General features: G+C 71.2%; 1 protein-coding gene across 1 annotated transcript in view; it reads right to left on the bottom strand.

The window, feature by feature from the left end:
• The window catches only part of CIDEA (cell death inducing DFFA like effector a), a 14,251-nt gene extending 13,918 nt beyond the window's left edge, over nt 1-333 (bottom strand). Inside the window, exon 1 of the mRNA XM_057368948.1 lies at nt 251-333. Within this exon, the coding sequence (XP_057224931.1) occupies nt 251-288 (38 nt within the window). The 5' untranslated portion in view covers nt 289-333. The remainder of the gene's footprint in view (nt 1-250) is intronic.

Genomic DNA, 333 nt, shown 5'->3' with positions numbered 1-333 from the left:
TTAGGCTGCAGGGCTCCTACCTACCTGCTCTCCCTCAGCAGAGCCTCAGCCAGGCTCGCAGGGCAGCGACAGCGTCCCGACCCGCTTCTCCCACACTATCGGGGTTAATCCCCCCAGCCCTGCCCGCCCTCGCACCGCGCTCTCTGCTCGGCGGCGCTGGAGCCGGCCAAGGGCCGCTCGGACTCGGGCATCCCCGGCAGCCGGACCGGAGAAGGGGATGGAGAAGGGGCGGGAGCGTCCCCACACTCACCGCAGCAGCGATCCCACGCAATCCCGTGCCACCTCCATGGCCCGCCGGCCCCAGGGCAGCGCCGGTCAGGGCGCTTAAGTGCA

Source organism: Malurus melanocephalus, unplaced genomic scaffold, assembly GCF_030028575.1.
Source record: "Malurus melanocephalus ecotype Western Australia unplaced genomic scaffold, MMel_1.1 scaffold_99, whole genome shotgun sequence".
Taxonomy (NCBI): Eukaryota; Metazoa; Chordata; class Aves; order Passeriformes; family Maluridae; genus Malurus; species Malurus melanocephalus.
Note: the sequence above shows the minus strand (reverse complement) of the source record. Positions and strands in the feature narration are given on the sequence as shown.